This window comes from Protopterus annectens, chromosome 13.part0, assembly GCF_019279795.1.
Source record: "Protopterus annectens isolate FY-2018-M chromosome 13.part0, PAN1.0, whole genome shotgun sequence".
In the NCBI taxonomy this organism is placed as follows: domain Eukaryota; kingdom Metazoa; phylum Chordata; order Ceratodontiformes; family Protopteridae; genus Protopterus; species Protopterus annectens.
Window position 1 is genome coordinate 439,594,960 of NC_056747.1, and position 12,635 is coordinate 439,607,594.

The 12,635-nt window shown below is 44.8% G+C and overlaps 1 protein-coding gene across 1 annotated transcript in view; it reads right to left on the minus strand.

Annotated features, from left to right (window-relative positions):
- Positions 1-1,724: 1,724 nt before the first annotated feature.
- The window catches only part of LOC122787391 (elongation factor 2-like), a 41,011-nt gene continuing 30,100 nt past the window's right edge, over positions 1,725-12,635 (minus strand). Inside the window, exons 14-15 of the mRNA XM_044054085.1 lie at positions 2,436-2,568; positions 1,725-2,354 (exon numbers count right to left, since the gene is read on the minus strand). Coding sequence (XP_043910020.1) covers positions 2,161-2,354; positions 2,436-2,568 — 327 coding nt within the window. The 3' untranslated portion in view covers positions 1,725-2,160. The remainder of the gene's footprint in view (positions 2,355-2,435; positions 2,569-12,635) is intronic.

Sequence of the window (12,635 nt, forward strand, 5' to 3'; positions counted from 1 at the left end):
CCACTTCCCCAAATTGCCAGCCTCAAGAAATCTCCCAGGACACTAAACTGAACAGAAGTGCACCAAAAACTTCCAAGGAAAACTGGAGAATAGTCCCCAACTTCAAGAAAGGACTCCCTTTGAGGTAGCAGTGAGAAGCTAATGAAAGGTACAGGAGTACTGATAAATATGTTTGTCATTAGAGAGATGCACCAATATCTGGGGGGGGGGGGGGGTGCTCAGCAAAATTGAAGGCACAGCTTTGAACTTAACTACTGGCGCTCAGGCAGAAGTGTAGAGCCAGCTGAATGTACTTGCAATGGCCATGTGAACAGTACTGGAAACTCAATTTACCTGTAGACAAGGCAAGACTGCTATCCAGAAGCCAGACTGATATACTGGCAAAGTTTTTAGCTCATGAGCCTGGGGCACTAGTTTCAGAAAGATGACTGAAGAGACCCATGACTTTTTTTTTTAAAGAACAAAGACCTTCTGGCCACTTCTTGCTGGTGAAGTGACTTTTGGTTATGGAAGTGTTAAGGGTAGTATACAGGGGCATTGCTTACCCAGAAGTCCTGCACAATTTAAATGCACATGTGGAGAGAGAAATAAATTGCTCCTAGAAGAGTGCAGCCAGGCAGCTCTTCATGCAAGTGCTTGCAACCGCCCTATTCCCCAAGTCTGTGGCTGTTCAAAGAGTTGGAATTTGTTAAAGGGGCGATCTCATCAGGTTAACTGAAGGTGACCTAGGACCTTTATCCCATTTAGTTCCTGCCATGAGAGAGTTTGGGCCCAGGCTAATCTTCCGATGGCTCTTATCCAAGACAGAAGGCACCAAGACCTAAAACTTGGAGAGTGTTGCCAAGTGGCAACGTTTAAAAACAGGGACACCCAAACTTCAGTGGCAAGCAATGTTTTAGGTAGTTCACAAGCTAAAGACTTTACTGCCACACAACAAAAATATTCTCAGCAAAACGTTCTGTAGATGTAGACTGAAGAAAAAGCACACTTTCAAATGTGTGGCAAATGAACAGTTTCCTAGAACCCCCCCCCCCCCAACCACCATTTTCTATATAGAGAAGTGTTTTGCATCAACTGCTACCACATTTTGATTCAGTGCTAAATTCTAATCTTAAGTCTGAAGCAATCCACAAATTTTGCTGGACATCTGCAATTTGCCTTAGTCATGCTCCTTCCCACATTTGAATGTTTTGGCTTTCTTGTGCATGTAATATTGATGGTTCTAGCAGAATCTTGCAATTTCAGTCATGAGATTCTTCATAAATAAAAATACTTTTGACTGCATCACAGCAGACACTCTTCAGGTCTCAGCTTGAGAGGACTTGTTTTAGTACAAGTTATACAAGTTTGAGTAACTTGGTCATCTAACGGTAGACAAGCTACAAAGAACTTGCTTTAATGCATTACAAAAATATACATTAATTCAATGAGCATAGGAAAACAGAATGCATTACAAGCATGTCCAGTGAAGCTAGAGAAAAATAAAGGGCAGTTACCACATTAACTGCTAGATGCTTGCAGAGGCTCAGTATGCAATAAGTCTGCCCAACATCTTTGCAAGACTTATTCAGACTACAGTAATTAAGTGCAGTTAGTGAGAAATGCAAACATTTATGGACCTTAACAGTTACTACAGAGAACCATTTATGGATACACAACTAGAAACTACAACCAAACTTAACTGCATTAGAAAGTGTTTAACATTAGAACAAAAGCACACCAAATATGATCGCCATTAAGATTTTATTTCTTAGACACCACTAACATCTGCTTAATGCTTGCAAAGATGGAGTTTATACATCCATGATCAAGCCTCTCCCACCCATTAGCTCAATGCTGGTCCACTAATGCTGAATGTACACCATATGCTCATATTTAACAGCCCCAACACTGCAGATTCAAGTATGCAGATTATATTTTCAATAAATATGAACTGACCACTTTAAGTTAAACAAAATGGAACGTTCAGAGTGGCATAAAAGGTCCCTCACTGTGCACTAAGGGCAGCAAAATGACAGCAAGTCTATAACCTTTAAAAACAAAGGATTACAGATTTAAACTAGTGCACTTTAACTTCAGTATAGCCCAATTCCTCATCCAGAGTTCAGTTCAAAGGCAATTACTCAAATATTTTTTTGGTCCGACCAGCAATTTGAAGTTTCACAACTTGTCTAGATAATTGTCCAGAGCTGGAATGCCTTCTTTAAGACCCTTTCGTTTTCGTGTTTCTGCAACAACCTGAAAAGGGCGGGCAGTAGGGTCAAAAGGGTCACCAGGCAAAATCTGCCAGTGATCAAACACACACTGTGGGAAAGCCTGGCCACCAGTGTTGGACCTCAGATCAGCTGTAAAACCTGGAGGAAAAAAAAAGGAAAACAAGTTAATGATAGTTTACAACTACACTTTAGAACAGAGCCTTCATTCAGTGAACTTACCAAAAGACTCATTTACTGGCAAGTAAGCTTTGACCACAAACATTGGTGTACCAGCCACCTGTGATTCTTCAAAGACATGGCCACGTTTTTTGTTCAGCACACCGTAAATGCCACCAACCACCTGCTCAGGACACTAAAAGAAATACAAGCACATGCTCACATTAATCTTAATCTTTTCCGTACCAAGTTCACTGCAGCATATGCCACACCATCCACTACTTTCACAAGCCACTCATTCACATCTTAACAGCTAGCCTCATGCTCCTACAAACTGCTTCAAACCCTGCTTCAGTTACATGCCAACACATGAGATGGTAGGGACAGCCTACACAGCACTGCAGTACAATGCTACAACAGCATCCTTGATCTCACTGGCTCCAGTGAAGAGAAGCTACAGAGATTCTCTGCAGCCGACAATGGTATGCAAACTTGCATAACAGTACAGGAAACTCCAGTCATAGAGAGGACATTGTTACAGTACGGTTGTGTACTTACCATAAATGTAGAAGTTGAGTATTCACTGTTGCAGTCATCACATTTGGGTAATCTGTCTGCAGGTAGCTCTCAGCTGGCCTGAGTACCACTCATTGGACTGTCAGATGATGTCTTGACCATGAGGTCAGGTAGTTGGGGTATAAACTTGCAGACACCATTACATCAGTTTCTTGCCCCAGATGTCAGGTGCCCCCCCCCCCCCACGATGGGAAGCAATTATGTTGTGGTACACCATCAAAAAGTAAATACACCAGAAAACATAACAAGGAAAGGTAGAGCCAAGAGAAGTCAGGGGGCTGGAGAAAGGATAACCAGGACTGCAACAGTGAATACACCAACATCTACATTTATGGCAAGTACACAACTGTACTATGTTGTGTTTCACTGTTGCAGTCATCACATTTGGGTTGATTCCCAAAGCTAAGGAGGAAGTTGGTGAGCACTGGGGCCAATTAAGCCCTGCAAGACTGCAGTGGCAAAACTGGCTCTGGATATAGAATAGGCATGTGGTAATGCTTGAAGGTATGTACAGACCTTCAGGTAGCAGCTTCTAGGATGCCCCTGGTAGGGACTCTTGAGAGGCTGCAGGGGTAGATGCAGCCCTGGTGAAATGTTACCTTATCCCCTGTGGGGTTTTCCACAGTGCCTGTAGCAGAAATTAATGCAATAGGCCATCCATCTGGTAATGGTTTTGTTTGAAAAGGCCTTCCCCTCTGCCCCTGCAGCAAAGCCAACTAGCAACTGTTCAGATTGAGAGGCTTAGTCCCACCCAAATGTAATTTAAGTTGTCTGCACAGAGTGCAGTATTGGTTTTATGGATTGGGGGAAAAGTAGGCAAATGAATGGACTAATTTAGGGCCACACTAACCACCTTGGGCATAAAGGATTGGTCCAGAGGGAAACAGTCTGCATGGAAGATGAAGGGTTCCACTGCCATGAGGGCCTGTAATTGACACTTCTTGAAGTGATGGCTAGAAGGGAGGCAGTTTTCCAAGAAAGGAATTTCAACTCTGCAGTTGAAGCTAGCTTGAGGGAAGGGGAGGGTGTGAGCTTTTCCAATACAAAGTTAAAGGTCCCAGGCTGAAGTGGGGGCTCTCTGGGGGGTCTTAATTTTGGACCCTCTAAGGAATTGTTTTAGCAAGGGGTGAGAAGAGGGGTGGCTCAGTATGTGCCAGAATGGCAGAGGCATAAATTCATTGACAAGGATAGGCCCTTGGAGCATTTAAGTACCAAAGAATATGGGTAAGCTGGGCACCATTGTGCCCATCCAGTCTGGCTCCAGGAACAGCATCTTTTCCACTTTTCAGCATAGGATTTTCTAGTACTAGGCCTCCTTGCCTCCAGAATGACATCTAGCACCTGCTTATTGAGGCATGCTACTGGACAGGTAAAGGAATTAGCCAGGCTGCAAGGTTTGAAGCCAGGGTTGCAAAATCTGCCCCCCCTGCTTGGACAGCAGGGAAGGGGTCTGATGCAGGTGCCATGGTTCCAGCAGTGGCATACTGAGCAAGAGGGTACCAGTGCTGGCATGGCTAGTTTGGTGCAATCAATATTGTCCTTGGCTTGCCCAGTCTGCCTCATCTTGAAGGTTCTGCTAAAGATCACAGGGAAAGGCATAAACAGAGAAGCTTTCCCAGGTAAAGGACAGGGCATCCACTTTCCAAGCTTGACTGGAGACCCTGTGCAGAATTTGTCCAACTGGTAGTTCTGAGGTGAGGCAAACAAGTTTACCTCTGGAGTCCATTTGTTCAAGAGGTTGAATATTTTTGGTTTTAGTTTCCATTCGTGTGGGTCCATGAGATTTCTGCTCAAGTCAACTGCCAGTGAATTTAGCTTGCCTGGCAGGAATTGAGCTTGTAGGTGCACTTGGTAGCTCAAGGCTGTGTTCCACAGAGCCATGGCTAGTCCGCAGAGAGGTACGTGTGGGTTCCCCCTGCTTATGTACTACAACTGTAGTGTCTTTAACAATAGTTGTCCTGGAAGAATGCGGTCTTTGAAGGCAGTTAGGGAATTCTGTACAGGTTAGCATTTGATTGATATGCAGGTGCATCTGTCTGGTTCCATTTGCCCTGAATGCACTGCCCTGCCAAGTGAGCCCCCCATGCATAGTCAGAGTCTGCTCAGGTTTGGGTGGCAGGGGGTAGAGTGAAAGGGAGCCCCCTGTGGTAGCAGGCCTCTGCCCACCAGAGGAACTGTCTTTATATACAAGGAATGATAGAAATTGGATTCCAGGTCTTGAATGTTGACACCATAGGCTTAGATACCATTGTAATTATATTTGCAGTCTTGCATATAGAATTAGAACACAAGAGGCCATGAACCCCCAGGGCTTGCAGAATTTTCCTTGCAGATAATTGGGGTTTGTGGTCAATAGTTTGAAGGTTGTCAAACTTTTCTCCAGTGAGGAAAGCCAGTTGTGTTAAAGCTTGCTCCCAGGAATACAACCTGTTGGCAGGGTACTAGGTAAGATTTCCATTTGTGTACCCCAGTGAAGTTAGAAGTTTTACAAATACCAGATGTAATAGCAAGCTCTTGCTTTCTGCCTTAACTGTCAAGAGTATAGTTATATTTGAATATTTCTCTGCCTGCAAAATGCAATTGCTGGCACTAAACACTTTGCGAATACCCTGGGCACAGCAGATAAGCAAAAGGAAAGGTCAGAGAACTGATAGTATAGAGCCTGCACTGAAGTGTAGGCATTTTCTGCGAGATTGCCTTATTGGAATGTGCAGGTAAGCTTCCTTCAAGTCTAAGGTTGCCAGGCATATTTGTTGAAGTGTTAGCATTTTGAACATTGGGATTTCCAGAAAGGTGTTTAGAAGAGAGAGGTCCAGGATAGGATGCCAGGAGCTGTCTTTTCTGGGTACCAGGAAAAGTAGAATAAAAACCTTGTCCCCTTTGTTCTGCTGGGACAGGTTGAACAGCCCTGATACTAGAGAACCTGCTGTTGGGCCTCTGCCCACTGATTTGGAGGTAGGTCTGGCCAACTGTTTGGGAGCTGGTAGTGTGGAAATGGAATCTGTATCCTTTGGAAACTCTGTTCATAACCCATAAGCTCTGGGTAACGAGTTCCCAGTTTTTTGCATGCAAGGACAGCTTTCCTTTTAAGGGAGCAGGCAGTTAACCAGGGCTTGGAAGGGTTAAGGTTAAGTCAGTGCCATTTTCCATAGGGGTGGCTTACTACTCCCTGCTTTGGAAGAGAGCCCCCCCCAATGCTTAGACCTGTGTGCAGCCTGAGACTAACCTAGGTGGTCTGCTGTTGCTGGGTTTGGACTGAGGCCTGGAAGAGACTGGAAAGGACCAATTCTTTGAAGGCCAATGCCTACTAAATCTGGGAGGCTGTACTTGTAGGAAAATCTTACATTTGCATAGATTTAGCTTTTTCCTCCATCCTTGAGGAAGACTTCTGCTTTGTTGCCAAAAGGTGGTCTTGGTTCAAGGGAGCATCCAGTAATTTAGCTTTAACATGATCTGGCAAGTTTCTCCTTAAGCCAAGCATGCCTTCCAAGTACAGACCCAGTGCCAGCAGCCCTGCAAGATGCTTCTAAAGTGTCAAAACCACATTACAAATTAAGTTTACCAACTTGCTCTGCAGAATGCATTAAATCCTGTAATTGTGTTCAGCAGAGTTAGGAATCATTCTGTTTATGTAGCCCCATAATATGCTAATACTTTTAACATATGAAACTGGCAATTTAAAGCCCTAATGGGCCAAGTAGCAGAAGTGCAAATCTTCATACCCAGTCAGACTCTAGAATCTCTATCAGGAGTAGGATTTTTGGCAGCATTAGCCTTAATGCCTTTTGGTCCTTGGAAAATGGTCTCTGGATCTGCAGTAGGATTCTTTAAGAGGAACTTGCGTCGGGTACTCTAATACCTCACAGGTTTTCTGGGAGCTGGGGGGGGGGGGGGTAGTGCTTGGGGAAAGGCTAGATTCCAAGAAAGCATATACAATATCCAGTGTAGTTGGCAGTTTTGGACCTATGCAGTCTTATCCTTAATTTTTTTGTAAGATTGTTAGTCGGATGGCTTAAAGCCATTTCAGAGGGCTGAGAAAGTACAATTTGCTGCAAAGATAACCCGAATGGTTTGGGGCACAAAACTGACAAGAGGGACATCGTGGTCTGGGCCTAATCAGGGGATGCAGTAAGAATGTAAATGAGGCATTTGCTTTCCATAGGCAAGACAACTAACTTTTACTGACATCTGTTGGAGCAAGAAGAGGATCCCCAACAGGGTACTTTTTTTGAAGACTTCAGCCCACTCCTGAAATTTTCGTTTCAGATCAGGCCAGCACTTTAACTGCTTCGGGCACCACATGGCAAGAAAGACTGATGTAATGGTGTCAGCTGGAAGAGGCAGCATCTGAAGCAGGAAACCAAATACTCTGGTATTCAGGCTGGCTGAGGGCTACCAGCAGGAAGATAACCCAAATGTGATAACTGAACAGTGAAACATGAACATCCAAGTGTTTCCTAGGCCAACAAAAGCACAGTTTAGAAATCACTAGATTCATAGAGTGGCAAAGGCATTTATGCTAGCTGGAATTGTGCTGACTTTTGCTGCCCCCTTAGGTCAGTTCCCCATGCCCCTGTCCCTGGGGTAAACCTCCCCATTTCCCATCCACTAGTCAAGGTAGTGTTAGCGAGGAGCCCTGTCTAATGTAGATTGGAATCTTGTTAGAGCATGGGAAGTCTGGGACAGATGCCAATGTAGAACAGCAAGCAATAAAGCAGAAGCAGTACATATACAAAATGTCTACATTGCAGCATAGACATGTGGAAAACACTATGGGCCTAGGGTTTAAAAACTGCCTTCTCTAGCCAGCACTCATGCATAACCATATGCTGCAAGAGGCCCAATTCAAGCTTTTCAGCTACATACCAGCACATTTCAAAACAGAATACACCTGCATAAAAATTCACTGCAGCCACCAGCATGTAGTAGCTACTCCTGTAGCAACACTGTCTGCCCACTCAAGTTCAGATGAGTGACAACACAGATGGACACACGTTATTAACAGTTCTAATGTGCAGAGTTAGGTTTACACAGGTTTGAGACCAAGCTGATGGTACATGTTAGCCACTATCTGCCCTAGGGCATTTATAATCCTAGCCAGAGTTGTGTGGCTTTCACCACCCCTTAGGTTGAAGATTACTATACCCATAAGTTTGCCGTGCCTCTGCCCAGCAGTGAGATGATCCCCGGGGTAAACCTACGATCTCCCATCCACTGGTCAAGATTCCTCTTGAACAGAGCCAGCGAGGTGCTCAGTCTCACATGGACTGGGATTCTGTTCCACAGCACAGGGAGTCTCTGGGTGATCAAACCTCAACACGGATATAAATAGGATGTGCTGGAGGGACAGATTAAAGTCTCTTGCTCTTGTGGCGCTGGTGGATTTGGATTTTGAGGTGGAGCATGTGTGGGTTGGACATGGCCTTGTATGTCAGGCACAGGTCACCACTGAGCAGACTGTATGTGACTGAATAGAGCTGGAGTTTCTTCAGTCGGGCAGCATATGGCATATTTGAGCCACTTTATCCTTTTGGTGAGGAACTTTTGGGGTCTTTCCAATTGCTGCAGGTGTCGGGAAAGATACATTCCGAATGCGGCATTGTACTCAATCATTGGTCTGATAAGTCAAGAGTACAGGGGAACAATAACCTCCCTTGATCTGGATGTGAATCCCTTCATAATCAGGTGGGCAATGTAGAAAGTCCTCCTAACCACTTTGGCAATGTGAGTGTCAAAAGAAAGGTTACTGTCAACTTGGGTCCCCAGGTCCCTGAACCTCTTCTGTGCTTAATGGATTGCCACCTATGTGGTAACTTGGGGTTACCTTGTTTTTACCAAAGGGTATGACTACACATTTTTTTGGAGTTTAGCTTAAGGCCATGGCTCTGGCACCAGTTATCCATTTCTACGAGACCTCTGAAGGATATCTGTGTGACTGATTTTCAACTATGGCGCCCAGTTTGCAGTCATCTGCAAACTTTCAGCCACAATCCTCCTAGGTTTGCCTGCACTTCTGAAAAGTAGATGCCGAACAAGAGGGGGCCCAGGACTGAGCCCTGTGGGACACCGCTTGTGACCGGCTTGGAGTCTGACATGGCACCAGCAACTCTAACCCTGTGGGTTCTGTCCTTGAGCCAGTTTGCAACCCATCTTGTGACATATGGGTTTACATTTAAGCTGGTGAGCTTTACGATACCCGAGTGGGGTATTGTGTCGAAAGCTTTTGCAAAGTCAAGGTAGGCTGTGTGAACTGCCTTACCCTCATCAATGGCCTTTGTGACTGTTTCAAAAACGTAGACCAAGTTCAAGAGGCATGATCTGCCCTTGACAAAGCCGAACTAGGTAGGATCCAATGTCTGTAGGTCCCCTATGTCTTTATGAGTTCCATTATGATCCTCTCCATAGCTTTGCAGACCAGGCTTGTTAAGCTTATGGGGTGGCAATTACCAGGGTCCGTAGAAGCACTGCCTTTGTGGAGTGGGACCACAGTTTCTGTACGCCACTCTTTGGGTACGTATCCTGTGGTAAGGCCAAGATTAAACAGCAGCCTTGTGTGGGTTTAGTTCCTCACTTAGTGTAGCACACAGCCGGGGAATACCATCCAGTCCCATTGATGCTGTGTTTTTAGCTTTAGAGAGCAGCTCTCACCTGGGCATTTGAGATTATTGGGAGGCTGCACTCTGCTGGGATAGATATATTTCTCCTTTGGGGGGGGGGGGAATTTTCACTGAACCTGTCTGCCAGTATGTTTGCAATGTCTGTGGGTTCAGTGATTTTTGTATCATTTTGGACTAATTCTGAGCTTATCTGGGAGTTTCCACCCAGATTTCTAACATAGCTAAAGGCCTTATGACTGTCCTTTGAGTCCTTGGCGATTTTTCTATCAAAGTTGGCCTTGGCGATTTTATGAGTGATCGTAGTTTTTTTTACTAGTATTGATCAGAGATGTCTTCCTTTTAGGGATTTTGCTCCATCTTTTAGTAGCTTTCTCCTCTTGTAAAGTTTATGGCTGGGGTCCACCAGATCGGGCGCTTGCCTTTGGTGGAAAGGGTCTTGACTATTTGGGATTGCTTGATCCATGCAATCCTGGAGGTGCTCGTAGAAAGCATTTTTAAGGGATTCAGCAGCGTGGGTTGTGGTTTCCAATGGCTCAGGGGCCTTGAAAGATACCACACCAGTCTTCAGAAGTGTGAAGTTGGCTTTTGAGAAGTTCTTCACTGTGGTCTTTTTTGTTGAGGTGGGGGCGGGATGTGGATCTCCAGTGAGATTAGTTTATAGTCTGATCTCACCAATGAGGGATATACTTCCAGTGTGGAGCATTTTGTCCCCATGTTTGTGATCAGGTCTAGTATATTTTCACCTCTTGTGGGAATGGCGACAAGTTGTTCCATAGCATTTGAGTTTATGAACTCCAGGAACCTTTGGGCTAGGGTATTGGGGCTTGAGTAATGTTCCCAGTCTATGTTTGGGTAGTTGAAGTCACCCAATATGATGGTGTTTGGAGAGACATTTATAATCTCCAGTGTCTTCAGGAAGGCTGTGTGGGGTTAGAGTTTGAGAGGGTGGCCTGTAACATGCTACAAACTGTAGAGCAGTTTTGCCTATGGTTAATTGCACCTGAATGGTCTCTGATGCTTCGTGAGTTGCCACCAGCCTGGAGGTCTGGGTATCCTTGATGAATATGGATACACCCCCTCCTTTTGTGGTACGGTCCAGGTTTTGGGGCCTGAATGCATGATATGAGGTAAAACCCGATAGCAGGAGCCTTGAACCAGGTTTCAGTCACAGCACAGACATCGATGTTCTCCATACTGAGGAGGGCTGAGGGCGTGCATTCTTGAGATTTAGACTTCTGGCATCGAGCAGCATTACCCTTATTTTTTTTCCATTGTTTTCTAGGGTGGTGGGTTTAGAATTTGAGCCTTGTCTAAAGGCACTATGGGGATGGCAAGAGCCTTTGCCAATATCCAGAAACCCAGGGGCGACAGGTGCAAGCCGTCCCTTGCGAAGCAGCGTGGCTCGTCAAGCATGTCATTCCAGGCACACAATTTGGATCCCCTTAGAATGACACCAGAAATTAAGCCAATTATTAAAACTGATCATTTTGTCTCTATTGTGGCATCATTCTTGGTGAAGGTAGGATACTGCTCAGGGTCATACCAGCCTGGGCTACATAATCTGAGAGCTCCTTTAAGTCTCTTTTCATGTAGTCCAGGGAGGTACATCTCAGGTCATTCACACCGGCATGGACAATGACTGAGTCATACTTGTACTTGCTGTGGAGTGACAAGAGTGCTAGTGTTGTGGCGGATTCTAGCACCAGACAGGCAGCTTACTGTGACCCTCTCCTTGTTCAGTCTGGTGAGTGGGATGTCAGTGTGTCTGACTATGGAGTCACCTATGACAAGTGCGTCTGGCATTGTGTTTGGCCTTAAGGGCTGTGACTTATTTGCACACTGACTTTGTGATCTATGTGTTGCTTGTGTTATGTCATGAGGTGGCAGTTGTTTGGGTGTCTGCTTTGGAGGCCTCTGCTGTTTTGGTAGATTTTTGATCAGTGCCTCCGAGTATGTCTTTGTGCGTTTTGTGTTTGATTTGTAGTTGTGATAGTTCTATGTGAGGCTGGGTTTATGGTGTGTGTGTGGTTACCTTCTCCTCCTGCCTGGTTTTGCCAGTCCGGAGTTGAGAGCTCAGCCTCCAGTTTGGCTATATAGTTGCATCTCTCGCATGTATTTGTGTTTTGTGGGAGGAGGAGAGGGTTGTCTGTGTACATGAAACAATTGTAACATTGCCTCAATATTCCCAGATTCACCAGCTGAGCAGGAGAGGATGCTAGCAACTGACCCTTTGACATGCTATAAGAAATGAAAAAGTCTGCTGTGTAACCGAGTCAGAAAGGACCTATAGGGAAGTGGGTACTCAAGGGGGTTTTTTAAGCTAGTGAAGTACTTTGTATAATATAGAAGTGCTTTACCAGACTAAAAAATGCTTTAGGAAAAAGTGCTGAGCTTTACAGATAGAGAATAGACTGTTTAGATTACAAGTAGAGCAGTTCTAAGGAAAAAAAATGAAGGAGCACACTTTAAGGAGCCAGAAATAGTTTAACCGGCGCTGCCCGATGGTGCTCTAATGGCAACTCCGCGCTAAATGCAGAAAAGGCAATAAGTCAGTAGTACGGGCTAGCACACTTTAGTGGGCAGCCAAACAATTAAACAGCAAACAAATACTTTGACTTGAATTAGACTAATTTTAAACTAAAATGTACTTTTAAGTGCAGATAATAAAAAATGCAGTAAATAACTATGAAAACAGTTAAAGCTTGCTCTAGGTAAGCAGTAGAAGGTAAAACAAATATAAAAAACAGCAGGATACTTAATCAGTTCTCTGTAGCCAGGAAGACTCAACAGGACCACGTGGAGCTGTGTCTGAGCAATATGGCTTCAAAAAAATGCCAGAGGTAGATTTTAACCAGGGAATTTCAAAAGAGCTAGAAATGGTCCAAAATGACCAATTACTACAGCTTCTTGTGCTGAGGTCACTTCCCTCAAGGACAGGTAGGCTATTCAAGGCTCCCCGCTCCCACTGGTGAGCTAAGAAACTCACTTCTATCCAAGTAAGGCAATGGACACAGGAACTACAACACACAGCAAGGCCTGTAAACTGGTCTAACTAGTTTAGGAGAGGCAG